Source organism: Melopsittacus undulatus, chromosome 6 (assembly GCF_012275295.1).
Source record: "Melopsittacus undulatus isolate bMelUnd1 chromosome 6, bMelUnd1.mat.Z, whole genome shotgun sequence".
NCBI classification, from domain to species: Eukaryota; Metazoa; Chordata; class Aves; order Psittaciformes; family Psittaculidae; genus Melopsittacus; species Melopsittacus undulatus.
This window is the reverse complement of record NC_047532.1, coordinates 3,025,791-3,053,583: the sequence shown is the minus strand read 5'-3', so window position 1 is coordinate 3,053,583 and position 27,793 is coordinate 3,025,791. Positions and strand designations below refer to the sequence as shown.

The 27,793-nt window shown below is 38.9% G+C and overlaps 1 protein-coding gene across 5 annotated transcripts in view; it reads left to right on the top strand.

The window, feature by feature from the left end:
• Positions 1-4,069: 4,069 nt before the first annotated feature.
• RPS6KA6 (ribosomal protein S6 kinase A6) overlaps positions 4,070-27,793 on the top strand; it is a 37,606-nt gene continuing 13,882 nt past the window's right edge. For 4 of the 5 annotated variants that reach the window (XM_034063621.1, XM_034063625.1, XM_034063622.1 and 1 more), the window contains exons 1-9: positions 4,070-4,257; positions 13,599-13,658; positions 16,843-16,959; positions 20,861-20,942; positions 22,191-22,271; positions 22,771-22,850; positions 25,603-25,709; positions 25,970-26,007; positions 27,336-27,478. In XM_034063621.1, coding sequence (XP_033919512.1) covers positions 4,177-4,257; positions 13,599-13,658; positions 16,843-16,959; positions 20,861-20,942; positions 22,191-22,271; positions 22,771-22,850; positions 25,603-25,709; positions 25,970-26,007; positions 27,336-27,478 — 789 coding nt within the window. In that variant the 5' untranslated portion in view covers positions 4,070-4,176. The remainder of the gene's footprint in view (positions 4,258-13,598; positions 13,659-16,842; positions 16,960-20,860; positions 20,943-22,190; positions 22,272-22,770; positions 22,851-25,602; positions 25,710-25,969; positions 26,008-27,335; positions 27,479-27,793) is intronic. The other variant, XM_034063623.1, reaches the window with a different exon arrangement.

The window sequence follows — 27,793 nt, the reverse complement described above, 5'->3', positions numbered from 1 at the left end:
AGGTGTAGATGGAAAAACATAATCATAAAGCTGAGGCAGGGATGCAGTAAGAGGCTCTTCACTTGCGCTTCATACATTCAACATGAGTACAAAAGTGATTATTGCAGTTTCCTCTAGTCAATGACTTCCCTTGCCTTTGTAGTGTGGGGCAAAGTATACACTAAACTGTTTAACAATATTATAACAAACAACCTTTTTATACCACATTTCTGTAAATGTACACACATGCACGACCTTGGCTCTATTTGCATTTTTAATATATCAGTATACGCAGGATGGGATATGGACTCTCTTGTTTCTATTTCATATTTAGACTAACACAGTGTTGACTGAAGATTTTTTCATGGTACTTTTCCATAACATAATCTGGATACATAAGTATGTTGGTATTGTGATACTAGTTTCTAAAATAGTGAAAATCTTGCTGTAGTATTTATCTTATTAGGACCAGAGCAATTTATTCTCTATACAGAGTATCTCCACAGCTTAACAGCCACAACTGTGCCACTGAACTTCTCTCACATCCATGTGAGAACACACTTTCCAAAGGACCTCACCCTCTGCATAAATCAGTTCCTCCTCTGGAATGATTCTGGCATACACACAAGCATACAGATATACATTTTCAACACATCAGGAGAGTTCTTTTTCCTTCTCATATGAGAACAAGTCATGCTAACAGAAGCATGCTTTGTACCCACGTAAATTCATCCACATGATAGGAAAGAGTTGTATGGGCTCTGACTGTGAAAGTGTTGTTAAATCATACTGTACAAAAGATTAAAGGTGAAATGATTATGAACTTGAACAAACTTGCTCTGAGAAATTAACCATATCACCTCCAAAACTGCCTTCACAATCACTACTACAGTTCATAGTCTGCCTTCAATTGAATCTGCAAATGGTAATTTGTACCTGTTCCTTCCAGGTGTTTTACCATTGTAGTAAAAACAGAATAAAAAAGTCAGTCTCAGCTTGGGCAGCTTCCTCAGGCTTTGCTTTTTGATTAGTTTCCTTCCTGAGATCTTGCTGAACATATTCACACTGTTTCTTCTGCTCTGCTTTCTAGGGCAGAGCTGCACTGTGTTTGCCACAACTAGTGTTGCTTGGATTCCAGTGTTATTAACTGTGAGGGGTGAGGGGAACAAAACACTGCTCTGATGATAATATTCTTATTTTTCCTTTCTTGAAAAACATTCTGGGTGAATGGACACCAAGTTTGCAGGATTCTTCTGAAAAACTGTTGTTCAGGGACAAGGTTGATACAGATTTGACAGAAAACTTCAGAGGTAACACAGCTCTGTAATACACCTCTCAGAAATGTCCTGCTAGCAATGACATGAAGGAAATGTGCAGGGGTTCACTCATAAATAACCTGTTGCTCTTATTTTCAAGTGTATGACTGAAACTTTCAGGAAAATTAAATGAGCAAACTAAGGATGGATGTTTTCAGTTGGCCACAGCCATGAGGTCCACAAAAGGGACAACTGAGTGGTTGGACACTGAGCAAGCTCAATTTTGGCTGCAGATCACATTTAGTATTAGTAGTACTACTAGGCTTGGTAAAAGAACATTCTCAGCAACTTTTCCATGTTGTAGGATTTGTTTTGAAATGAATAAATACTTAGAAACTGGTTACTTTGAAACCATCACTAAGTAAAAGTACCTCACAAAGGGAAAAGTGGTTATAATGTCATGCTGATCACACAGTGACCTGCTGAGGAACATAACGGACAGAAGCTGCTGAACAAATTAAGGTACTGGAATGTAAAGAATACTCAGCTGAAGACTGCACACCAGATGAGATCCGATATCCTCAGTTGAAAACTGCACACCAAACGAGACCTGATATCCATATAGTCATGGGCACAGGCTACACTAGATGCTCCAGAAAAAGGCACCAAAAATATCAAAATACATAATAAATATTCATTTAAATGAGTAGGCCTTGGTCCTCCCAAAGTAATAACTTGCTATTACATTTTCAATGTTTTATTTCTCTATAAAAGACTGTTTGGGTGGGCTCTTGCTAAGCTTTAAATTTCAATGACATATTGTTGCCTTTTTATGGTATATCTTTTGCTTTTTTGGTTGTGAGACCTAGGGTAAAAGACATTCTGAATTTAGTTTTTCTTATTCAGCCACCATTATATCTACAGATATCATAATTTGTCTTTTATAGTCTTTCACATGCATAAAAATCCTAACTTCTTTGATTATTGCACTCAGTGTTCAGACGGGGGATGCAGAACACTCGTTTGCAATCTTATTGTCTGAGGCAATGGAGAAAGTCAGACACAGGAAAACGGCATCTGCGACAGAGATTTCAGACACAAGTTCTTGCTGAGCACTCAAGTGCTTTCAGAAAGTCACTTCACACTTGATTTCTTTTGTATTGAAATTCCAGATCTGCCTTATGACATTGCTCAAGTACATACCTATTTAATCTCATAGAAAAGATTTGCTTCTTGTGGATGCGTGGCAGTGATACCAGAGGAAGCGCAGAAGTAGCTGTGTGTGACCCAAAGGCCCATGGAGATGAGGTATGTCCCTTTTGTCTCCTGTCATTTAATTGCTCCAAAAGCTCCACCTTTGCACAATCCTATTATAAGGAAAATAATCTTTAAAAGTGACCAAGTCTAAACAGCTCTATATTTTCAATGCAAATTCTCTCTCAGTATCAAGTACTGGTAACTTCAGTCCTACATTTTCTCCCATGCTCTTTATTTTCTGAAGGATGAACATTCCTCGCACACACCCCCCATTTCAGCCCAAAGCATTCCTCTTCTACGGTTGAGTTAAAGACCTTTAAAAATAGGTTTGCAATGGAAATGCTGACATGCCAGCTGGCTGTTGCTGCAATGACACATTCACAATAGGCAGCTCTCTTCAGCAGGCTCAGCAACAGGGAGCTGGTGACCATTACCTTTGTGAAACAGGTCACTCTAATTTAATCAGGGACTACAACCACAGCACCTTATACTACATATTTGTTTGTACAATGGTTGGCTTCTGAGTAGAAAGAAGTCAGCATGGGAAAGCTTTCTGTGCCATGGGGTGCACCAGCTTGTCCCCTCAGTCATATTAATCTCATCAGAATTATTTGGCCATTAAGAAGGCTTTGAGACTTCCTTTGCTAGCTTTATCTAAAGGACAGAGCTCACTGATAAGTCATGCAGAGTGTTTAGATAGAAACTCAGTGTCATTGAGGCAGTTTTGCACCCTTAAAATATGTATTTTTGATAGTAGCATCTAGCGTGTTCCATCCCCAAGATCAATCAGTGATGGAGAAATAATAGTTGTTTCTTTTTTAATCCATGGCCTTTTCTCTGCCCACTCGGGTTTGGAAATCCTATAGTCTTTCCTTCTAAATACACGCTTGGAAACAAAGGAGTCCATCCCCTTGGTGTTTGTAACCACGGTGAAGCAGTCTGCTCCACTCTCCTACAGCCGTGCACGCATTGCTCGCCCTCCTCACCTCACCGAGCGCACAGGAGGAGCCCGGCTGTCGTTCCCCACTTCCCAGCCGCCTGTGCTTCCCCTCCTGCCACCTCCAGACCAGACACAACTGAAGTTTGGGGTTTCCTTCCCCTCCGTCCCCTCAGGAACAGTTGCCGGCGCTCATGACGGGAACCCACAGCGCCCAAGGTAAGGGCCGGGCGGGATGAAGGGACTCACTTTGCACGACCGCTCCTTCCACTCCTTTGCTTCGCTTTGTCTCAGACACCCCCCGAACCCCTCCCTCACAGGCAGAGGGTCCAGGTGCAACCACCGCACCGGTGCCTGCTCCCATCCCTGCGGCTCCATCCCCGTTGTGTCCACCCCAACGGGAGCCCACCCCATACCTCAGGCCGGTACCAACCCGACCCCCCCCCCCAGGCTGAGGGGACGCGAACGTCACCGTGCGTCACCTCCCCCCCCCCCCCATACAGGGGATTCTCCGACCCGCCCTGACGTCACCCCCATGCCGCGCAGGCCCCGCCCCCCGGCGGCCGCCATGTTGGGGGGTGTGCTCGGGGGAGCGTAGAGCGGCGCCGCCCCCGCCGGCCGGCAGCAGCGGTACCGGAGCTCCGCCGCCGCGCTCCATGGGCAGCCGGAGCGGCCCCGCTGCGGCCGCACGCCGCCTGTGAGCCGGGGGATGTGTAGCGGCTGCCCGGCTAGCAGGAGAGCCGGGACATGGTGCCGTTCGCTCCGCTGGAGGACGCGGAGGAGCCGGAGCCCTGCCACAAAATGGAGCTGTACGTGAGCGGCGGCGAGGTCAGTGTGTGGGGCCGGGCCGGGCGGGGCTCCCCGCGGGCACCTGCCTCCCCACTGCCGGCTCCGGGGGTGCGGGCGGAGGGCGGGCGGACCGCAACGCCCCCGGCCCCTCCGCTCCGGCCCCCGCCTCGCCGCCCCCGGTCTGTCCGCCTCCCTCCCCCTCCGGTTCCCGGCGCTCTCGGCGCCGCCGCTTCCCCGCCTCCCTCGGGATCTCCGGCCTCCGCCTCCCCCCCCCCCGGGCCTGTTCGTGTCTCGTCCCCCGGAGCTGCCGTGCAGGGACCGGCCTTCTGGCTGCTCGTCCCGTCCCGGAAAGGTGGCGGCCCCCAGGAGCTCGCCGCCTCCACGGGAGGGCCCGTTCCCTCGGGCCTCCCATGCCGACCCTCCGCGGCTGTGGCCGGCGGCAGCGCCTCACAGCCCTCGCTGCGGCCCCGGCTGCGGGAGTAACGTGGTTGGTGGAGTGTTGGCGGCCGGTGTGCTCCGTGTGGCCTTATCCCGATGTTAACGTCACGGTTGTTGGTTCCCCATTGACATACAGCTCGGGAGGGCTTTTGTAAACTCGGGTCTGTGGCCGTAGATCCAGTGGGAAGTTACTTTAAGTTCTTGGGACTACCCGGGTGTGTGTGCAGGTAGGTTGTCACTGGGAGAGGTCCCTTCGCTTTCTCATTGAGTAACTCTACTGTAATTGTAATGCACACAACTAACAGAAAGAACCCGGAGTTTTCTCTAGACGTGTATATCCAGACTGAAGTTTGGATGCTTAAACATAAAGAACGAGGAATGACTTCACGAGTGTCTTTGAGGTATTGCTTAGCACTCTAAGTGCATCTGTAAGAAAGTACCAAATGCTATTCAAAAGACAATAAATGGTAAAACTGGTTATGCCTTAATAATAGTGTGTGTATCTCAGCAGAATGTGACATTGAGTATTAAAACTTTTGCACTTCTGAATCAGAAGGGTAGGATTGCGTGTCAAATATTGTCAGGTATGACAAAAGATTACACCTAGGTGTATTAGGCACACGAAAGATGTTATCTAAGTAAAGCTTATTAAAACTGGTCAGACTTGCTCTCCATGATGCACTAGGCTTTCCTTATCATAAATAAAAAGGTCTGTAGCAAATTCTAAGTACAAATTGCACAAAATTGGTATTTGTTAAAATTTCAGGAAAAGTGAAAGGACAAGATCCTTTAAAGGATCTTGTTGAAATGTTATTCTCTGATTAAAAAACAATCACCTATAAAGAAAGAAAAAGCCACCACAGTAGTTCCCAGCAGTAATAAAGCCATGAGGTTTTACATTTCTTTGTTTGGCTTTTAATTTTACTTTCTGTAGCTGTGTCTGCAGAGTGCCTCTGCTAAGTACTATAATTACTGGATATGCATTTCCACACCACGACTGCTACACTTTAACACTTTAAAATTTCCTAATAATCTAGTAATACTTGATGGCAGTCCCTGTACCTTAATAGTAGAGAAATCCTAATTATGTTAGTGAAGCTACAGGTAAGGATTTAGAAGTCAGCAGAAGGTATTAAGGCTTATTTGTTTATCTTATGGTTTGTAAAAATAGTATGTTGTAGTTTGGGTATGAAGCTTATTGAAGGTCTGAGAGCTTTTTTGGCCCCATTGACCTGTTCTTCAAGAGCATTGCGATACATCAGTGTTCAGATAATGAAACTTACAGGTATTGCAGTTGAAATGTGAACACTTGTGGTTGTTGTGTGTGTCTCAGTATTTTTAGCTGGACTAACACCCCTCCACCAAGGCTGATGCTTTTTTTCAGAGTTCAGTGCTGCTTTTGTGTGCAGATCTTGTCATAAATATTGTATTGGCAGTTAGTGAGAGTGGCTGCCCCAACACAGCAAGCCTCAGACAGGTAGTTCTGCTGATGGCCATGGCATTTAAGTTACCTTCAAGTATTTGACTGAAACATGAGCTTGGCAATGTACTGTGGTGGGAGCCTGGTTCTGAAGTCATGCCTGTCTAGCCCACAGAGCATAGGACAGTGGAGTTCCAGCTGAAAGAGCTCTGTGTTCCTGACATCTGAATGCAACTGTTTGCAACAGGCGTTGTTTAAATTGCATTTTTCTCAAGCCTGTACATGAACTACTTACTTAACAGGGTCTGTGTAAAACTATTTCAGTTGTACTCTTGACGTTTGTTACATCTGTGTTGCATTTGGCTAGGAGCGTTTGAAACTTCATTTATACCAAAACCAGTTTCTTAAAGTTGCTTGTGAAGTTCCCAAATTACATTAACAAGTATATGTTGTTATAGCACTTTACAACACATCCCTGGGATGCACTTAATATACTTTCCACTTGCTAGAGTTCTACATTCACGTGGTTTGGGGATTTAGCACAGGTTTAATTTACGTTAAAATGAATTTTGGTCTGGACTTTCTCTTACATTTTATAGAATTAATTATAGCCTTTAATGTTCACTACAACCTTATCTTGGCAGTCTGATAGATCTCTGTGACCTTGGCCTTGCTGCAACTGCAGTCAGCAGTGAAACTGAAATAATCCTATATTGTGAAGACAGACTTACTTATATTAACTGGTGCTTTTGTCCATCAGTTGTGGCATAGAAGTTAAAATCTGAGCAAGTTTTCTCCAGAGGAATCTGCTTGTTGACTAAATTTAGAATTATGTTATTAGAAATAAGCGCATTTCCAGTGAAGCAGTGCTTGTGTTGACTTGATGAAGCAAAAACAGCTGGCAAGGGAAGAATGGGATTTTTAAGGTAGGAAATAAATTTTCATGATTTGAGGCATAAAAACAACATAAACCTTCGGATGAAATTTAGGATTGAATGATTTTTCCCTTTTTTACTTTGAAAGTCTTTGAAGTGCTGAGGATGCATTTTTGGCTGTGCCCTGTGCTGTTCTGTCGTATTCCTGTGACAGTGTCACTTGTGCAGCAGGTTTAGTGACTCTGGGAATTCTTTAGGTCTAGGTAGGAATGGTCGGTGCCTTGCAGTCTAAGCTTCGAATACAGAGTGAACTTCCTTCCTCCTAAATATAGGATTAATAAGTATTTTCATGGCAATAAGAATAGTATGATAATCAAATAGGTGTTGATTATAATCAGCCATTGTAGATTATTACAATATGATTGCAGTCTACAAAGGAGTAAATGTTAACTGAATGAAATGCAAGAACAATTGGAAATGGGCGGAATACAGTAATTTTTTGGATTTTCTGCCTTATTAATACAAATAGCCTTGCGTTTGAAAGGAGAAGTGTAATTGACTTCAGTGCATGCAGTTTGCAATACGCAAATGTTGTGAATTTCATAAATGTGGCCTGGTACTCAAGTATTTGGTTTTGAAATAGACACTTCAGATGGGAGTTGCTCAATTGGCTGACAGTGACAAGGAAGACAGGTTGAAACAACCAAGTGATTGGAAACTGAAGTATTCTGCTAGGAAACTGGGCTGCATTGAGACTGCTGCTTGTTTGTGAGTTGAGCTTTGCCGCTGTTGTCTATAAGCTGTTGCCTATGCCAGTTTGAATAAATATATCTTTGATTTTGGGCAGTGTTTGCAGCCCATCCTCTGAAGCATGCTCTGAGCTTGGTCTATCAAAGGCCACTGAATTTTGTCAGTGTTAGGAGTTGCATAACTCCTTTGTGAGTAATTACTGGCAGTGACGTGGATGACTCAGCTACCTCGTTTGGTGCATCTCTGAAAACCTCCACAATTAGGTTGTGTTAAGAAAAGAAGGTAATAGTATTGCCTGTAACTTGAATTAAGTGCCCTCAGCCATTGCAACAATGTGCAGTTTTTATGAAGGCTTCTGAGAGCAAACTGGCTTAAAAAATAATGTAAAAAGAAAAAAAGTAAGCACATTAGTACACTTAAAAGCAAAACAATGAATGTGTTTATGCATTGAAAAGTGCTGCAGTATAATAATGATGATAATTCTGTTTTGATATACCACTTTTAAAGATCATTTTGTAAATCTGCAGTGTTCTGAGTCTCTAAAAGGAGTTGGAGGTTTATTTGAGGTAGCTCGCCTTGATACCTACAGGATAGCTTTGGACAGACTTCACAATAGCCCTAAATCAGAAGAATGGTGTGACTTGTTAACTTGCATCAATTTTTAATATTTATATAGATTAACGTTTTACTATGTTAAGAATAAAATTTGAAGTATGTTGTTTTCATCAAGTGTAAATCTTAACTTCTTTTAGTGTTCTCGTGTCTGCCATTAAACGTGATTTCGAGACTGGCTGCTTTATGCCCTTTTATTCTGGAGTTACAGTCATCTCCTAAGCAGCCAGTAGCTAAAAGATCTCAAGTCCTTTACTGGTTCAGTGATCCCTGTGCTTATGGTTAGGTTTGTGTCTGGTCCTAGCTCTAACCAGTAGAGCTCTTCTCTAATCTCTGTTATTGGGAAGGATCAAAATGTTTTCTTAAAATCAGTAATTATATGTTGCTGCAAGTTTGTTATCCTGTCTGAATGTATGACTTACTTGCCACAGGCAAAGAACTTTGTAACTTTCTGTAGTAAGGTAGATGTCTGTTTAAGGTAGATTGCTTTATCTTCCTCTTTTACTTGGTATGTTTAAAGAGAGTGTGAGTTACCTGCCCTCTTTGTGAGAGGAACTGAGAGAATCAGGCTAGCAGTGGATGAGAAAACTCAGCATCAACCTGCGGAGTCTCAGGTGGATGCTGCCGTCAGCAGTCATTTCACCTCTGATCACATTGTGGTAGGGTAGGACTTTGGTGTTGTGGGTGTAACTCAGTGTTGGGTAACCCTAAGAACCCTGCTTCACACTCCCCTTCTTGGGGCTGGCTGTTGTAGTGGGGAAAACTGTTCCTTCCCAAAAGCATGCCAGCACAGGCAGTAAAAAGTACTGAATCCTGCTGGGGCTGCTCCACACAATGAGAATACATACTGTTTAAGAAAAAACAATCAGCAGTTGATTGGAGAAAAGTTGTGTTTTATGGGAAAACCAGGTGCCTTTAAGCTTCAGTTTTGTTCATGGTGACTTCCAAGCATTCAAATAAGAAAAACCCCCTCACCTGTTTGTCTGTTCACAGAACCCCCAGATTTCTCAAACCTATCTCAGGAAATAAGATTCAGTAGGCCAATGTGTTGCTAATCAGATTAATGATGCAGGTGTAATTTGGAATAAATGAGGAACAAATGTGGTTGTCTTCACAGGACTTTTTCCAAAAGATATTTTCTTTTCCAAGTCTTTTCAAAATAATTGGGGGTTCTAATGTAAGCTTCCACTCTCACATTTTGAAATAAGTATTTGAAGTAATACTTCTGTATGTGGGGAAGCAAACTGGTTATTCCTGTGTTCATTTGGAAGAGCTGAGAGGTCTAGGTCTGGTGACTGTAGCTCTGGTAACTTAGCCAATTAAGCACAGTGGAGGAGGAACCGTAGAGGATGCAGAAGCCTTTGTTCATCCTTGTGTAGAATTTTACCTGTTTGAAGCCAGACAAGATTATATGTGAGGGGTGATGAGTAATACTTTCTACTTCTAATATTAGTATGATTATAAAATTCCCTGTTCTGCTTTTTCTCTATTTTTTAAATTCTGTTTGAATGCCTAAATAGAGATGTGTAAAAGCAGGGCAGAGTGAACCAGCTTTACACCTTCTACACTTTTTCCTTGTAGTTAGGCATTTTGCTGACCATTTATTTAGCTTCTTTCTGCCAAAACCTATAGACCCACCAAACCATAATGCATTTACTGTATGAACAGTTAAACCGTCTTTCACACAGGAGGGAAGATGGTGCAAATCTTTGGTAATACTGGAATTCTTCTGCTGTAATTACCAGAGGGAAAACATGTGCAACAGTAGTTAAGCCTTTTACCAGCTCACAAAAGCCCTTTGGACATTCTCCTAAGGCAGTAGGGTATAGTCCCAACGAGTCATGGGATCCATTGCAGCTATTTAAATCAGGAGGCAGTTTGACATTGGAGGATTGGGTCTCTTAGCCTGCACCTCTGGAAAAGTAAGTCTCTTACCTGCCAGGTTGTCTCATCTTTTATGTAGCTGTTCTAGTTACTTTTATACTAATCAAGAATGGGGAGTGTTTTCTGTCATTTTCCCATTTTGTCTTTGGAAAGCATGCACATTGTTTGCCTAAATGTCTGAGTTTACTTTGTGTTCCAATGAGAGTTAATATTTAAAATGTTTGGTTAGTTGTAGAACTTCAGCAGTACTGAACAAAATGATTCGTGGGTGAACATCTCTGTCAGAGTACTATGGTACTTGCTTCTTGGCAACCTGATCTAGTTGAAGATGTCCCTGCTCATTGCAGGGGGCGTTGGACTAAATGACCTTTAAAGGCCCCTTTCAGCCAAAACTATTCTATGATTTTTTCACCTGTTCTCATGGAAACATGCTTTCCAGTTCTCCATAATTAAATATGTGTGTTTATAGATATTTAGTAAAGACTTGGAGGTTTAAATAGTTCAGTATATGTTTATGCATAAATATTTATGATTATATCAGGAAAAGTGGTTCCACTTGGCTGTGGAAACAGAGTTTTGGATTTGGTTTCCACAGAGGTGGGAATTAAGTGTTAATTTTTTGCCTTATATGAGAGATAGTGAGCACTTTTATTGCTGAAGCTTAGCCAATATAAGTATCTGTACAGAAGAGTAATGATTTGATATTTGTCATTGAAATTTGTAACTGAATAACTAAAGTACTAGACTTTGGGTTGCAATGCAACAGGTTGGTGGTGATTTTGTTTTGTTCTAATGGACAGTGACCAGGATTCACAAAGGTGAAAGCATGGTCATGAGTATCAGGCAATAAACGTAGATTCAGGCACTTGAACATGAAAGTCTTTGAACTTTGGCAGGCATCCCAGGCTTTGTAGAGACCAGACAGGAAAAGAAGCCCCATGCGCAACAGTGAAGGGGGAAAGTGTACGATAGGAAGTTGTTAATTAAGATGGCATTTGATTACCTGCCATTAAAATCCAATAACTGAATACATTTGTTTTGCCAGAAACCTGAAAGTATGCTTTATATGGCATGCTAAGGAACTATGTAGATCAAATAACATGCTGATTTTTGTTTCAAAACCCTGTTCCAGAGGTGGCAGCTTTCTGTATCTGATTGCCTGGAATTGAGCTGCTGTTTGCAGTGTATCAACAGTTTTTCTGGCTGGTAGTATTGCTTCCAGAGCTTAAATTTAAGTAGCAATACTTGGAAAATGTTGACCAGGTTTAAAGAAAGAAAAGGCAAAATGCCTCATAAGTTCACTTCAAATAAGTCCATGAGTGAAGAATTGTGTTTGATTTCTGAGCACCTGGAGTGTGGACACCCATTTTACTACTGGGTCCAAAGAAGTGTTTTGGACAACTTTGGTGGGCCTCACATTGATTCACACTTGAATGTAAACTAGTCATAGTGTGAAAAGAAAGTATGTGATAGTGGAATGTAGACCGGTTTGGGTTGGAAGGCACCTTCAAAGGTTGCTTTATTCAACCCCCCTGCAACCAGCAGGGACATCCTCAACTAGATAAGGTTGCCCAGCACCACATTCAGCCTGGCCTTTAGTATCTCCAGGGATGGACTTACCTGGTTCATATCTGGTCTGAGTTTTGGCATTATTTCTCAATATATTCAGTTAATTCATATAACAACAAGTATATTGGGTGTTTGGTCCATCCTAGTATCTAATTTGGCAAAAATATTATTGCAAAAAAGGGTTGATATGTAGCAAATTAGTTAGTAGCATTGTAGCGTATGTGAGATTTCTCAATCTAGGGTAATGGGTTCGTGGTTTTTGGCCTTGAGAAATTACGGTGGCAGTGCATGATAGGTACAAATAATGAAGATGTTGAATATTCCAGTCCTTGGTGAAACTGACAGATTATAGGTAATGTGAAATGTGTGTGTAAACTGTGGTTAAAATAGAAACATGGAGAAGAGTGAAAGTAACTTAGCTCTTAAAAGCTGTACTTGAAATTAGGAGTCCTAAAAGAAGCAGTAGAAATGGTTGAGGGTTTGCTTAGATGATGCAGTCATGGTGATAAAAACCTGTCCCTTCAGCCCTACCCGTCTGTCGAGTTTCCTGGTTTGGTTTTAAACAGGGGCATGGTCTACATCTCAAGTTCATTTTAACCATGTTTTACCAATCCCCATACTGATAATCATACCATAGTTCAGTATCTTAGGCATGTATTTTAAATAAATATAGAAGTATAAGCAAAAAAGTGTCATTATCTGGTCTAAGAGATTAGTTAGTTTCACTTCTGTTGTCAGGAAAAAAGTGGTTTGAGTTTCCATATGTCATGTCTGGTTAGCGTTTTGCTGTGTGAGATTGATGCCACATGAAGGTAGAAATGCTGAACGATTAACATACAAATAAATCAGCAGTTATCACTAGCAAAATCCATAGCTGGCTTCAGTTTTTAATTAATGCTTTGCATGTTTAAATGGAGCATGCCCTTCAGATCTGTTGGGGTTTTGTCAAGTTCCAGTTGTTAAGCACCATTGTCACTTAGAGCTTCAACTGAATAACTTTTAAACTCTCTTTACTGCGACTGTGGACTCTTCTTTTTACTGCTGTTTGGAGGTGGGGAGGGGGTTGGTAATTGCTAGCAAGTATTGTGCTCATTTAAGAGCATGTCATTAAGAGCATGTCATTTATTTGCTTCTGACCATGTGCATATCATACTTTACTGCCTGTCAAAGATGTGGTTTTGAAATTGATCCAGATGTATTTTAATATATGAATCTACAGTTTCTGAAGTACTTAAAATTTGAGTATTCTATTTGCTAGATATTTAAGTAACTTCTGAGGCAAGCCAGTTTTTAGAGGAATCTAAATTTTTAAGGAAATAGGTAATTATTTTGGGTGTAAGAATTCTGTGGTGTGTATTCCCTGTACTACCTGCTCTTGCACTTCTTGCTCTTGCCCTAAAAAGGCTCTAAACCACTTCTGAATCTTCTCTCCTTAAACAGCAGTTAGCTGTCAGCAGCAGGTTTTAGGTGTCTGAAAAGCATCTGCAACATAAATTTTGTGCTTAACAGAAAAGTTTTGCATTACTGTCATCTTCTATGGATGGTATCTGTAACTTTTAAAGAGAGAATTTTAAATTCATTCCTATTAAATAACACTATACAACAGCATTTACAAAGGGATATGCTAAATCATACATAAGGGAGATGCTAAATATAATGCCTAAGTAGTAGCATTTGTTTGAAACTCCAGTTTTAGAGTGACGAGCATCAGTTTCCATTTGTGTGCTCTGAAATGTGAATTGGTCAAATGATGAACTCTGCTTATTTAAAATGTTTAGGTCTTAACTTTATTTTTGTTTTTCTTCTGCATTCCTTTTTCTTCCTCTCTGTAGCTAAATGGCCTTAAAATGGCAGATGAGCCTATGGAAGAAGGTGAACCATATGCCTACCATGTAAGTATATTCGATAGATGTTCAGTTGAGACACTTATTAGCATGACTTGCTTTTGAAGCAAAATTCATGCATTTCCTGCTCTTTAATAACTTTTGAACCTGTCATTTTATGCAGCCAGACCTGAAGAGGCTCAAAGTTGATTCTGAAAATTAGTATCTGGGTGTAGGGGCCTTATTTGGGAAAGTTTGTCCCATGAGATTATGGAAAACATATTCTGTGTGCTGGAGGGAATGTTTACAGATCCCTCAACCTTGGAAAATGCTCTGTCCAGCCTTGAACCATTTACCTACACAGAGCGCATAACATTGCTCTTACTACACTGTCATCTGTTCTTTCTTTTTGTTTTCTTAATGTAGTTGCAGTACCTTAATCTAGAAGGTCCTTAATTCCTGCTATTTTAAATCAGAACTTTTACACCAGTGTGTTAATTTGCATAGAAATATCACAAATAAACCCTGCTGAGCATGTTTTTTGACCAGTGCCTCGGTGATGTGCATATTTAGGAAATGCTACGGATGAGTGTTCTGTATGTTGGCTAAATAGTGGACTGAACTTCAGGCTAATTCTGTATGTACTGAAACGCCTGACTTCGCATGGACAAATTTGCCATCAGTTTTCAGCATGCCCATCCATGCATTTTTGAACAGAATCATGGAAGAAGTTGTCAGGTAGATTTTACTGCAGCTGTAACCACTGCTTTGTATTGCAATAACTTCTTAAGTAAGTGATTTGGAGAATAAACTCTTGGGGATAGAAACATAGTAATTGGATATTTCCTGGTATGGGGTAAGTAAATAAACAGTCAGTGTTGTAGTCATGTTACGTGTAGCAAAGAAAGATGAGCAATGGGTTGTCTCTATCTTTCGCTGTACTTGAACCAGAAGGATGTTGCTGAGCTTGTTTGTTAGGTGCTTGGAGCTACATACCAGTCAAGCTGTAACAAAGTAAGATGGCACAAAGCCATAAATGATTGCGGTGTTTCTTTCAGTGCTTTTGTTCTCTTGAACTACTGAGAATAGTTAGTTACCACTTGTGCCAGGCAGTGCAGTGGGAGCTGGTACCTGAACCCTGGGATGGATGTGCTGTTCAACCAGCAGAGTACAAAGTCAGATAACCAGATTTCCAGTTCATGGAGGCCAAACCAGAAATGGAAATGAAACTGACTTATATTTCTGTTCAACTTCTTGCCTGGTGTTTCTTGTTGATGATGCAGAGGTCCTCTTCAGTCATGCCTGTTTTTGGTACTATAATGATCATTAAGTGAGATCTTTTGCAAAGGTAAAACACTTCATAAAAATAACACATTTCATACATCTCAAGTTACTCTTTATTCGCATGGAAAACATTTTTCTCCTCAGTTCACATTTAGAAATACTCTGTCAGTCTCCGCAGCAACCACATGTGATGTCACAGGCTAATGACTCAAGGTGGGTGATAAACAGAAGAGCAGGTGAACTCTTAAAGATCTTTTCTCATGCATAGGTTCACAGTGTTAAGGAATACGAATTAGGATGGTGAAGTAAAAAGGCATTTAAATAGACTATTTACATATTTCATAGAAAGAACCACCCATTAAGTCTCTTGTACAACTACACAAGTCACTGCTTTCATCTGTTGTCAGATGACTTGAAATGCTGGTGTTCTTACCTGCCTGAAATTCCATGCACGTGCTTAAAATAAAATATGTCCATCTTTCTGATGAATATTTACATGTACAGTCAACAAGGTGGAGGGATGAAATGAAGTTGGCATGTATACACTGTATTGTAAATGTATGTCAGTTGTTTACTTGTTTTAATGTGTGGTCTTCATACAACTGTTTGGGTTGGAAGGGACCTTAAAGATCATCCAGTTCCAACCCCCTGCCATAGGCAGTGGCACCTTACACTAGACCAGGTTGCTCCAAGCCCTGTCCAGCCTGGCCTTAAACACTTCCTGGCACGCAAGACTTTCTGTATTCAGCCTAACTATAGAATGATGTTTTTAACTAAAGCCAACCGTTTCATTAAGTGGTCAGGTCTTCTTCCGGTGCTGTTTGTACTTGTCATTGAAGGAAAGCAATGCACTGTGGGTTGGTAGGGTGTTTTTCTGGTCTCTGCTAAGAGAAGTTTTCAGGACAAAGACCTAAAGAGAGGATAGGAGGGCAGTTATAATTTGGATACCCTAAAAGCAATGTACTGCAAATCAGATGTGATTTCCTGATGCGACTGGAATGTATTTGCTGTGTACAAGAAGTTCATTGGTATTCTTGATAGGGCTAAGAGGTGCTGCTCCTTTTCTACATGTAAGCCGAGGTTGCTGTTGTAGGCACGTAGTGTTAAGTTTCAAGGGTGCTTGTTTTGACATCTTGCTTGTTTTGGCTCACACAAACTTCTCTTACACCATGAAAGCTGCAATACATCATCTGATTTCTTTTCATCATGAATATTTGTCTTTTCACAATTGCTGTGCTCTGCTTTGCTAATGATGAGAGTAAAAGGAAGAAGTTAACAGTTCAGAATTACCCTCAGCTTTCTGAAGGTCGTCTCCATACTAGATGGTCTTTCCATGAACTCTGCACCCCAGAGCTATTTCTTCTGTTGAATGCCAGAATTCTGACAGTTCTGAAGATGACTCACAAATAAGACATTTGTGCTCTTCAAATGATGCATATTCCTCTAGCTGCAAATGGATGACCATATTTATTATTTGCTGTTGTCAAAAGCAATAATTACTGAAATGATGAAATTCACTTTAGATTTCATTAAGACTATTTCAGGAAAGGGGAAGATGAGAAGACTAGCAATTGGGAAACTAAAGGCTGCTGAGCAAAAGTGAAGCACAGAAGGATCATCTTAGACTTGGTTTAAAGATTTGTGCATTTATTCCTTTCATGCAAGAAAATCCATCTTTGCTGTAGCTGTAATTGATGACAAAAGTAAATAAGCATTCTTTGAGAATTTTACTTCAGTTTAGAAATCTCTATTTATGAAAAGATGTATGGGAAAATTCTTTTGAACAGCTTTCTTGTCATACTAGAATTTAAAACATTAAGAAACCAAAACAAAACACCCCCCCAAAAAGAAAACCCCAAGCAAACAAAACACCAACAAAGTAAAGAGCAGGCATTTGTGTTCATTTTTAATGATACTTGATTCATTCAGGCATGTTCATTGTTGGTTTTTGTTTGTCTTGTAATAATAGGATGAAGGAAGTGTGAAAGAAATTCCTATTACACACCATGTGAAAGAAGGCTGTGAGAAAGCAGATCCAGCACAGTTTGAACTACTTAAGGTTCTTGGACAGGGATCATTTGGAAAGGTAAGATAAGTTTTTATTTGATGTTCAGTTTGAACCTGCTTTGTCTTACTCCTACAAGGGAAGGTGTAAACCTAACACATCTGAGTGCAGATAGGTATGCCTGTGGAAATTGCCCTGCCTTGAAGTTTCTGTCCTGTTTTGCAGTTGGGTGGGGAGTGGGAGGTGTTACATTTTTGCTATGATAGCATTTCTGTCTTGTTTTTTAGAGGAAAAGGTGATGTCTTTTTCCATAGACCTGTCCAGGCATTTAAGAAAGTTATTGCTGTAGCAGAGTTGCTGGGGATGCTTGAAAAGATACTGACAAATTTAATCCTTTTCAGTCTTACTCTGGTGCCAAGGCAGCACTTTTTATAGCAGTACACCAAATGATAGCAGACATTGATGGACAACAGCCTCAGTCTTTAGGCAGGAAGGGTCAGTCAGTAGCAAATTTTGGGAGGTCTGCCATGGAAAGGTGTGGTTTGCTTTCACTGAAAAGAGGCACATTTGTGCTTCACTTGGACTGACATCTGCAGTTTCATGAGAATAATGGTACCAGCAGTAAGGGATTTGGTTTTTAGTTGGTTTATAGAATCATAGAATACCAGGTTGGAAGGGACCTCGAGGATCATGTGGTCCAACCTTTCTAGGCCAAGCGTGACCTAGACTAGATGTCCCAGCATTCTCTCAAGCTGAATCTTAAACATGCCTGGTGTTGGGGAATCCACCATTTACCTGGGGAGATGATTCCAGGACTGGTTGTTCTCCTCCTGTGTGCAGTTGGAATCTCCCCAGGACTAACTTGTGCCCATTACCCGTTGTCTTTTTCATGTGAAAAGATTTAGGTGTGGGTTTTATAAAACAGCCCTTGTGTTGACAAGCTCTGTTTGGCTAACGCCATGGCTATCTGAAGCAAATCCATGGTGTTTGCAACTGCCTTAGGACTTTGTTGCACCATCTACTGAGGAATCGAACTGAACAATAACTCTCTTCTGTATAGGTTGCTTTGCATCTTCTGTAGCTTAGGTTCATGCTTGGAAGGCACCAGTGATGTAATAGACACTTCTGGAGGAGGCAGTGATTTGTCTTTTAATGATGGTACTTCACATGCTGTGAATGTTTGACTTTTTTCAGTATACAAAATTTGTATTGACATAGATATGGGAGAATGATTGTGGTACTTTGGAACTTGAATCAGTGTAACAGTAAATAACCTGGGGAATGTATTTCAGGTTTTTTATTTGGCTGTATCTGTCAAGTAATGTAGAGCTAAAAGACACTAAGTGAACAATCAGTCAAATAGCATATAAAAGAAATATGGCATTTTTTTTGTTACACTGATGTTTTTATCGTGTACCATTTGGAGTCACATTGCAGAAATGAAAATAAGATTGCAGTATCTCAGTCACTAGTTTTTTAAACACATTAGTTGAAATACTAATCCTAGTGTATAAGAAGCTAATTTATTGTTTTAAACCAGACTCAAATTAGATCTTTTTCAGCTTCAAGTAGACAATCAGTTTTACACATGCTTCTGTTTTCCTGTTCTTGTGCTGGTTTTATTTCTCTCATGGCAAGAACAAATCTCTGCATGGAGTTGTATGTGGGGAGGAGGACGTTAGGAAGTCATTTTGGAAATAAGTGATAGTTCAGAAAATAGACTTTAAAGTATTTCTTCATGCTTTACAGCTTAGGAAATATTTCTTTATCTAGTAATGTTGGCTACCAATTCCCTCATACATGTCTTGAGAGCTTAAAAGGTTCCATGCGTTTATTACTCATGACTTGAGATGTATTAAGCTACCTTAGGTTAGTACATCTGGTACTGACCTTTTAGCCCTGACTCAGATTCTTACTTCACAGAGTTCAGACTCCGGACAGCCTAAAGAAAGCTCTTGCTCAGAATCCTGCCAGCTTGGTGAGACATCTGTTTTAGAGCTCTCAAAACCTGGCAGTACTTGGTTGAGGAACTAGCTTTAAAAACTGGATAGTGACTGTTGCAAATCTGAGCAGAGCTCATTTTGTCTATTTGTGGCTTTCTATTGGAAAGGGAAAACAAACAACAAAGATCAATGACTGTTGCCTCGGTGGTGTTTGTTTTAATCCCTCTAGTTCATACTTCCCAGGGATCTCCCTTTGGGTTTAGCAAACACAAGGTTTGTTTTCTCTGGTCTATTATAGTGCTACAGCCCATCCTCTGTCTGTCTTTTCCGACATATGTGCAGGATTTAACACTGCTTCACAGAAATAGAGGGTTAAACTTCATGTCCATTACTGAATTTCTCTCTTCAGCCTTTGATAATCTAAAGCTTTAGCACCTGATCTGCTGAAGATGATCTTGGATTTGCTTCCTTGAATCATCTTGCACATGTGGCCACCTTGAATCTGCTTTTCAATTGAATGACCGATGCCAGGTGCAGGATTATGGAGACTTTGCCTGCAGGTTAAATAGATGGTGTTTGAGTAGTTTTGAGTATCAACTCTTTTGGTTGTTACTGGCTGAAATGTGTAACTTGTATGTGAATTCCTTACATTCTCACAGGCTGCTAGTTATTAAGCCCTAAAATGCTTGTGCAGGCTTATAAATACTCCTGTAATTGTGAGTGTATTTCTCTACAGATGTTTTCTTATTTGCTGGTGTCTGAATTATCCCCTTTACTATTTGAGCATCAACATCATTTAACAGGAGAGCAGTGCTGCAGATCAGTCATTAGGCAAAATTTAAACAAAATGAAAGCCCAATAACCTTGAAACACAATGGCATTTTTCTATAAACCAGAGCTTAAAATAAAAGCAACCCCTCTCCCAACTGTGTAGAATGTGGTCAGTGGCAGTGTCTGAATTCCTAATTCTAGAATGGACAATGTTGCAAGCTTGTATGCTTAATCTTTAAAATGCTAATTTCTAGTATATATGTAAAAAACCTAGTGTTAATGAAAACCTGAATAAGGTAAGATCACAAGAGACCATTTTGGGTAACTCTTGGTGTTCTCTTGTGATCATACATCATTTTCTTTATGGTACAAACATTCCTCATGATAATTGCTATTATAAGAACAGCAGCTTGGAAACAAGAGCACATACCAAGCCATTTTGTAAATTGGAAGACTAGTAGTTAGAATATTACTCACTGGAGATACATGTATTTGTACTGCATGATTTTATCTAATATTATGCTTTTCTCAGTGTCAAGTTATACACCATCTATCTTTAAAACTCCCCTGGAAAGAAAAGAGTAGAAAGACCTGTTGGAGTTGCTATTCCAGGGGGAAAGGGTGCTTTGATCTTGAATGGTGAGGTTTCCTTGCTTTCATCTCTCCAGTCTTACAGAGTTCATTAATACAGCCTGTTACATATTTGAGACTTGGATCTTAAAACTCAACAAACTCTTAGGAGGTGCCAGACCAGCAGAATTGTCTTTCTCCAAGAAAGGAATATAAATATAAAGATACAGATTTATTTAGGTACTTATCAAATTAGTACTTACATAAATGGCTTGCTGTAGGAAAGAATGTATAGTTTATAGCAAAGCTTAATACTTCAGAGAGCTTGGTGATGTATGTACCTCTAATCTGATTAGGGGAATGTAATTTTGCCCTTCCTTTAAAGGTGTATACTTAGGAAAGAACACTGAAAGCTGTCTGAAATAAATAGGACATTTACAAATGCTTTGTGATAGTTGCATATTTGATTACTGAGCTTGCTGATGCAAAAAGACATCATGAATGTTTGGCATCCTTTTCACTGGATGGAGTTTTCGAGGAGTGGGATGGGACTAGCGACATGCTATCTCCTTGTCTGTATTAATGAAGTTTAAAGTAAAGACAGAAAATAATGTGTTTTTTCATTTAAGTCAGTTTGATCTGGTGCTTACATCAAAGATTTTCAGGAGTAATTTTAAAAATGGGGTTTGTATTACCAGGTCTTCCTTGTACGGAAAATAATTGGTCCTGATGCTGGGCAACTTTATGCAATGAAAGTCTTGAAAAAAGCTTCTTTAAAAGGTACGTGTGTCTTTTGAATTGGAACTTTAGAAAACGGTTTCCCATGAACCTATCTCTCTTAAATGATTCATGTAAATATTCCATTTTAAAAGCTTTTTTTGGTTTGGTTTTTTTTTCCTTATGTTACATATTTTTGAGTGAGTTCATAACTCTGCTCTGATGGTAGCTTTTGTCTAGAGTAACTTGTAAGCTCATGTTTTAGAATTACTTTAAATCTGGCCAAATAGCTTTAATTATGTGGTTAACAGCGCTCTTTCAAACTTTAAAATTGCATCATTTAATTTTGTTCATTCCAATCATTATATAAAACCAAATTAATTTCATAAACAATTTTCCTTTTGTCTTAAGTTAGAGCTCTACTGTGGTTACAATTGGTCAGTCATTCCCTCTTATAGGTGCCGTAGCAAGCTAGCATATTGGTTTGGCATTCAGAAGAAACTTTAATGCATGCAAGTTCACTGTGTGTAAAGAGGGATTGTTACTAGTTGGGGAGGAAAAAGTAATCTTAAAAGACAGAAAATATATATTCAGTCCAACTAGTTAATTCAGAGACTGAAGTTAGCTGCCTAGAAATGTATATGTGAGCTTTTCCTTGAAAGTAATGTAGATTATGAGAAAATACTGGAACGTGTTGGAGGGGAAGGAAATTAAAGACAGTAATGAATATGGGTCAAAGAAGAAAAAAGTAGAGTTTTGTTATCTGAAAGCATAAAGTTTTATAGTTGGGGCTATTCAGCCTGGAGAAGAGAAGGCTGCGTGGAGACCTCATAGCAGCCTTCCAGTATCTGAATGGGGCCTATAAGGATGCTGGAGAGGGACTCTTCATTAGTGATAGGACAAGGGGTAATGGGTTGAAACTTAAACAGGGGAGGTTTAGATTGGATATAAGGAATGAATTCTTTACTGTTAGGGTGCTGAGGCACTGGAATGGGTTGCCCAGGGAAGTTGTGAATGCTCCATCCCTGGCAGTGTTCAAGGCCAGGTTGGATGAAGCCTTGGGTGACATGGTTTAGTGTGAGGTGTCCCTGCCCATGGCAGGGGGTTGGAATTGGATGACCTTAAGGTCCTTTCCAACCCAAACTATTCTTGATTCTCTTCTATGATTCTATGAAGCATGTGTTTTGTGAGAGACTTTAAAGTTATAAACAAGTTAACAAAGAAAAGTATTGCTTTAGAAGTAATTTCTGCTCGATTTGTATTATATCGAATATCCTTGCTTCATCCTAGTCTTTTCTTTTTTCCCCTCAGTTCGGGATAGAGTTCGTACAAAAATGGAGAGAGATATATTAGTAGAAGTAAATCATCCATTTATCGTCAAACTGCACTATGGTTGGTATTTGTTTTTGCTATATTCTTTGAAAGTTTCTTTCATACTTGAAGGCATAGCTGATCTTGTTCTTTCTCAGTTTTATAGTGCCCAAATTAGGTTCTAGCAACTGTAAATAACAGGGCTAGAAAAGAAAGTACATTTCAGGTTGAATCCTCTTGAAATTAAAGATTTGGAAGATTCTGGCAAATTCTGCAGAGAGTTTTTTGCTTTTCATTGAGTAAAGCCAAGCAAAACACAGTAATTCACATACTTGGTTTTTCCCTGTGTGACAAAGGAGAAATGACAGTATTTTAATGATCTCTTATGACTAAGATTGTCCTCTACAAGAAGCAAGTGATCATTCAGGAAATTACCTCATGTGCTGCTGAATTATTTCAGATCCATAACAAAAGTATTGCCTTTCATCGAAATTTCCAAGTTGTAAAAGCATTCAGATCTGTTTTGTACATCATCTTTGTCGCACAACCATTGATCTGTGTATTTATTTCTTTATTTAAGCCTTTCAGACTGAAGGGAAGCTATATTTAATACTGGATTTTCTCAGGGGAGGAGATGTATTCACACGATTATCCAAAGAGGTAAGTACCTAAAATTTTATCTTCACTTAGTATTAAGAGTTTTTGTCAATATAGTATTGTCTTCTGTAGCTGTTTCCCCATCTATCTTGTCATAGTCAAGTTTTTAACAACTTAGTTGGGCTTTCCTTACATATTCTAGAATGAATTCTATAACCTTAAGTAACATGAGTGTGTATTGATTAGAACTCTAAGTTTTAATTTGGTATCTGCAAAGTGCAGTTCTTTTGTCTAAAAATGTTTTGTTGCTTAGAAACCTAATTGAAGTAAATGAAAATTTAGCAACGAAGGAAGAGGATGTAGAGGTTCTCATGCTCATAGTCAGCTTAAGTGCTTCTGGAAGCCTGCATCTCTGAGAGATTTCTGCTGCATTGTAAGATTTCGGAATGCTGTAATACAAATCTTAATGCTTAATCTCACAAAGTGTAAATTGACTATTTTTGACACCACTTCCTTTCATCTAACATTGGTGTGCAACTGCACTTTTAATTTTGCCTTTCGATTTTGGCTTTGTTTTTGAAGTGAGAGCTTCAGAGGAGGGAATAGGATGCAGCCTGGTTTTTGTTGTGGGGTTTTTTTAAACCTTTTTCATTAAATATTTATTATATGCTACCTTAAGTATTATGAACATGTTTATGAGACTTTTCTTTCTGCAAACTTTTCAGACTTTCATAAAAGATTTCAATTTTTAATGGCAATTTCTCAACAACTTCTCACTAAGGGCTTTTCAGTGTTTTCACCCACGTAAATGTATTGCTAAATACATAGGAAATAAATGGGAGAATGGGGTATGTGGCTGCTCCTTCATGACATGAATGAGGTGGTTGTGTCCCCAGTATGCAAAGCCATGTGCTAGTTTTATTTCCTCATATACTTATGGTAAAAATGAAGCGTGACTTTTAAGGACAGTAAAAAGAGAAGTAAGAATTTAAAGGGGGGAGAGGGATTCTCTTTTGTATAAAAAGCTGACCTTAGTTTATTATATCTAAGAATTGAACTCAAAATTGATTACCAAGACTAAAATGGAGGTCAAAAGGCTTAAACAAGCCAACTGACTTGCAAAGAGTTGTTGGAACAGTATATAGGAAAGAGGTCAAATTCTGCTTTGATATAAGATGTCTAATTATATAAGAAATTGTGTTGTAGCAGGAAGAACTTTAGCACTAGCACAGCTGGGATTACTCAGTTTGCAACATTCTTAAGTAAGGGATGCAAGTCTATCCGTGATAATACAATCTAGGTGGTTGAAAGGTGTATTTATTCCCTTTGGGAATAAAGTAATAATTATCCAGTTTTGTTATTGTTAAACCTCAAATTGTTTTTGGAAGATTTCAGTTATTTTCTTTTAAACATTTACTGTGTATATAGATAAGGGGAAAAAAAATCAGGCTTTTTATTTTATGATGGAAAGACAAAGTATTTTCAAAAGTACTTGGGAAAGCAGAAATGGGGACAATATCCAAGAGGGTAAATTCCCCATGGCATTTCATAGTTGCCACACAAGGATTATTTTATATTAATTGAGTTTAGTATGAGGTTATTAAAACATTTCTGTTGGTGTTTAAATTCTAATATGCATAGAAGGGTTTTTTCAGCTGTGGAGGTGAACTGAGTATATAATGAAGTTTTCATTAGTAACATTTAATGAAATTGACTTACATCATGTTTAATTTAACACAGAAAGCAGTTTTAAGTGAAATGATTATTGGGAGACTGTAGAATACCATTTAGCATCATTGTATTCTGAGGTTTGCATTTTGACTGCTCCAAGGATTAGTGATATCCAGAGGTTCTTCTGAACACAGATAAAAGCCTGTATCAATATTGCTCTTTAAAAAACATGTAGGTAAAACAGTACAGCTTAACAGCTTTATTGTTCACAGAACGTTAATACCTGTCATTATGGAAATTAGAAATATTTCTGTTGCCAGTAAAGCAGATTACATATGTGCAATTCAAAGTATAGATTAGTGTACTGCTAAATTGGTACACCCAGTTACCTTAATTTAAGTGTTGTTAGCTATCTACTGTGCGGTTGAGATGGCTGTTCTCCTTATTCCTGGTGTTTTCAGTAAATAAGGGACTAGTTCACTTAAACCTCAGCTTCAATTCCAGTAATTTGTAGAACATGACAAGACGCAAAGCAGGTACAATTCTTGTATGTGAGGTGAAAAACAACCAGTTGTAGGATAGAAATGCATCATTCAAACGCTCTGTATGTAATATCAGTCAGTTTTTCAGTATCTCACTAGGTTTCTTCAAGTTTCCTTTCCTCAGAAGAGCAGGGTAGGTTCTTCAACTCCTACTACAGGTTTTCATGTAATTGTTGTTTTCACCAGTTCTATTTTTGTACTTTTGAAAAAGCATTTCTGCTTTTTCTGCATATTGTTAATGTGAATTCAAAGACAGCCACTCAATACAGCAGTCATATACTAAATTTTACAATGCAGTGGAAAGCAGTCAGTATAGGATTGTGGCAAGAGTGCTGGCGTAACATTTATTACCTTAAAAGTTAGCTAATGCTCTGTAGTAATGCTCTGATGTTTTTGTTTAAGTATTGCAGGTAGTTCAAGTGTATACTTGATGATTAGCCTATATTAGTATATAATTTTTGTTAGGTAAATTAATGAATTATGAGCTCATAAAGTACTTCTAAAACTCATTTGAAATTCAGGCAGACAGGACTATTTGTTTAAGATTGCAGTTTTAAAACTGAAGACAAGATCAGAAGGTAAATCTATACAGTTCTTATTAGGTTATGTTTACAGAGGAAGATGTGAAATTCTACCTCGCAGAACTGGCCCTTGCTTTGGATCACCTTCACAGCTTGGGAATTGTGTACAGGGACCTGAAGCCAGAAAAGTAAAGTAAAATGTATTTTACCACTATTACATGTATTTTGCTTGTTGCTTCGCATTTCCTACTATAGTGATGTAAAAAATTACAAACATTGTTAGACTATGTAAATGTAAAAAATATATCTGTGATTTTAATGAAATAATATTGGCTTATTAAATTAATAACAGCAGTTGGAGATCAAAATTGTTAACTTTTATGTTTTAAATGTTTTATGTAAACGTTCCTCTTTATGTGTATTGGTGAATGTGAATTTTAATTTTCAGCATTTTGCTTGATGAAGCAGGACATATCAAGTTAACAGGTAGGTAACACTTACTAGTATAGCACTTTCTGAACATATTCTTGTGTAAGCTTTTAGTTACAAGCCTGAGACAGGCTAAGATGGCTAGATTATGTGTGAGCCAGTGTTTAGCCATTTAGAAATTGGTTTATTAGACAGACTTCTTAAATCTGTATCACTTCCCTATATAATTTTTTGTATAAAATTACTTACATTGAAGTATTTTAGATCACCAAAGACTGTATCTTACAGTTTTCAGATCCTTATGTCCATGCAGTTTCCACTGAAGTTAGTTTTCAGGGCTATTATTCGTGTAGATCAGGTTGCAGTATTAACAGTGATACTGCTAATTGCATATCCTGCTTTTTTTGCCTTTCTAGATTATCACTTTGAAATGCATATAAAATTGCAGAACAATGTTCTATGAGGAACAATTAAAATACATATGTTCTAGGAAATTGCAAATGTGTAAGACTATTTGGAATCAAATTACAGTCGATTCCTGCAAGCTTTAAATTATATTTAAGGTTATGCTTTTCTATTCTAGACTTCATTAGATATTTTATCTACAGATATTGCCTATTAGATTCCAAGATAAAATTAACTTTTTAAACTCTCAGAAAATTGATGGAATAATGATGGAAAGAAATCATGTTTATAAATTCTGCATTATATGTTTAAATCTGGTTATCTCCTAAAATTCTCACTTCCTTCTGAGACTGAAAGGAATAGTTTATGGGATTATTGATTAGCAGTCATTTCCCCTTTGAAAAAAGAGACTTTTATATCAAGGACTTGTGTATTATTCAGTGGCATTGTTCAAACTAGGGAGGAAAAAGGATTCTGTGAGTAAAGTGAGCAGATATGCAAGATTACTGAGTTTGAGTCAGGTTACAGAATCATGTTGTCTTATATAACAACAATATTTTTAGTCTGATTTTATTTATTCATCATTCAGTAATACTAGACCATGCAGATTGAGTTCTCTTTGAACCTGATTTTTACTTCTATCCCATTTTTTATGTGAATAAAGCAGGCAGTAAACAGAGATGAGATGTTTTTGGTTATCTTAAGGCTCTAATCATGTAATATTTCAAATATTTTGAGTAGTAATATTGATGGCTAGTCAATTTAATAGGACTTATAGAATAGTATGTAGTGAACTGGTTGCGTGCAGCTTTTGTAGGTATCTGCAGTTTCTTGTTTCATGAAGAGCTAGGATAATGACACAGTATTCTGAAAGCAAGCAAACAAAAGCTATTAACACTTTGACTTGAACTACTGTGTACAGTATTGTGTTTATTCTAAAGTTCTTTACTGGCTATATTCTTGTAATGCTGTTGTTGTAGACTTTGGACTCAGCAAAGAATCAGTAGATCAAGAGAAGAAGGCCTATTCTTTCTGTGGTACTGTAGAATACATGGCACCTGAAGTGGTAAACAGGAGAGGGCACAACCAGAGTGCTGACTGGTGGTCCTTTGGTGTTCTCATGGTACTGTATGCTTCGTTGCTTACCTTGCTTAAGGTCACAAATACATTGCATATGTCTAAGTGATTGTGAAAGTAATGTCATTAGAATAAGCTTGTCCAGATCTAATTACTAATGCTTGGGTAAGGGGAAGAGATAATAACTGTATGTCACCTGAAATAGTAATTAATCTGAATAAAATTCCCTTTTCAGCTGCTTAGCACCCTATAAGGAGTACTTGTCAGGAACCAAAACAATCATGTGTAGTCCATTGGTAGTTTAGAACAGTTGTGGTCAGTGTGGGACTTCAGTTTGTATATTTATTTCAGATATTACTTG